Consider the following 1511-nt stretch of genomic DNA (forward strand, 5'->3'; position numbering starts at 1 on the left):
GTGTGTGTGTGTGTGTGTGTGTGTGTGTGTGTGTGTGTGTGTGTGTGTGTGTGCGTGCGTGCGTGTGTGTGCGCGTGTGCGTGCGCGCGCATGCGCATGCGCGTGCGTGTGCGTGTGTGGAGGAGGGCGCTTTTGGACTTTGTGCAGTTTCTGGGGCTGGTTGGCAGGGCAGCAGCTGCTGGCGGCGGCGACGGTTGGTGGTGGTTGGAGTGGAAGGGGGGGAGGCCGGCAAGGGGGGTGCGCATTGCAAGGGGCGGCCCGCACATCTTGGGTACAAAGGCACGCGCGGCTGAGCTGTGTGTGCTGCCGCAGCACATAGTGCAGCTCGGCCGCTTGTGTCCAGGTCCCCAGCGGCAACGGCTAGCCCCTGCCCCCTCCGCGCACGCAATTCAACCAATTCACACACCCCATCCCCACTTGGGGGGGGGGGGTGCGCACCCCCACTGCCTTCTATTAGATACACACACACACGCAACCACGCTCGCTCGCGCGCATACGCACACACAAGAACACGCCCAAACAAACACGCACAAGCGCACAGTCAAGCGCTGCGCACCTCGCGCGCCGTCATTGACCGCGGCACCACCAGCACGGCCTCCATCTTCGCCCACTGCCTCTGGCCCAGCCCAAGCCGCGACAGGCCCCAGCGCCAGACCTCCTCCAGCCCGTCAAGTATCAAGTGGTCGGGCAGCTGCCCGCCGGCTTCCCGGCAGCCGCCGCGCTGCGCCAGGCCGGCAAGGCGGCCGCCCTCCATCGGCCAGCGGGCGGCGTAAGGGGCGTTTGGCGGGAGGAACAGGACCTGGATCGGACAAATGGGGGCGGGGAGGGGTAACGAGGCGCCGCGGTTGGCGGTGGAGCGAAGGGCACGGCGGGCTCCAGTGCTCCAGTGTTGTCTCCGACCAAACTTTGGCGCCGGGAGCCCTGGAGAAGCTCAAGACACGGCGCCGACAAGCACGGCAGTCGCACTGGTGTGGCGCATGGTTGATCGGGTGCAAAGGCGGGGACCCACCTCGTTCCCCAGGAAGCGGCCTTTGTGGCGCCGCCGCGGGGGCTGCGAGGCCGCGCCGGGGCTGCCAAGCTTGGGCGGCTGCTGCACTTGCTGTTTTTGCTGCTGCTCCTGCTGCTCTTGCTGCTTATCAGCATCAAGGCTGCCCTGCTTTCCTGCCAAAGCAGGGCTCCCTGGCTGTTGTTGTTGTTGCTGCGGCTGCTGCTGCTGCTGCTGCTGCTGCTGCTGCTGCACCGCGTCCAGAGGCGGCAGCAGCGTGTCGGCCCACCTGAAAGCATCCTCCCCCTCAGCCAGGCGCCGCTCCTTTATCGGGGCCGCCCCGATGCCGCCCTTCGCGCCGGGCGGCGGCAGCTGTAGCTGCAGCAGGCGCGCGGCCTCGTGCAGCGCGGCCGCGCCGGGCGCGCGGCCGGAGTAGTGTGCGGCGGCGGACGCTGCGGTCGGGGAGGTGGGCGGGGACGAGGGCGCCGCAGGCGCCGCCGCTGCCGCTGCCGCGCCTGCGGCGGGG

The 1511-nt window shown here is 69.2% G+C and overlaps 1 protein-coding gene across 1 annotated transcript in view; it reads right to left on the bottom strand.

Annotated features, from left to right (window-relative positions):
• Positions 1–541: 541 nt before the first annotated feature.
• Positions 542–1511, bottom strand: part of MNEG_14066 (hypothetical protein) — a gene marked incomplete at both ends in the record, with an annotated part of 1796 nt that continues 826 nt past the window's right edge. Inside the window, 2 exons of the mRNA XM_014037461.1 lie at positions 542–799; positions 1010–1437. Coding sequence (XP_013892915.1) covers positions 542–799; positions 1010–1437 — 686 coding nt within the window. The remainder of the gene's footprint in view (positions 800–1009; positions 1438–1511) is intronic.

Source organism: Monoraphidium neglectum, assembly GCF_000611645.1.
Source record: "Monoraphidium neglectum strain SAG 48.87 unplaced genomic scaffold scaffold04233, whole genome shotgun sequence".
Classification (NCBI taxonomy): domain Eukaryota; kingdom Viridiplantae; phylum Chlorophyta; class Chlorophyceae; order Sphaeropleales; family Selenastraceae; genus Monoraphidium; species Monoraphidium neglectum.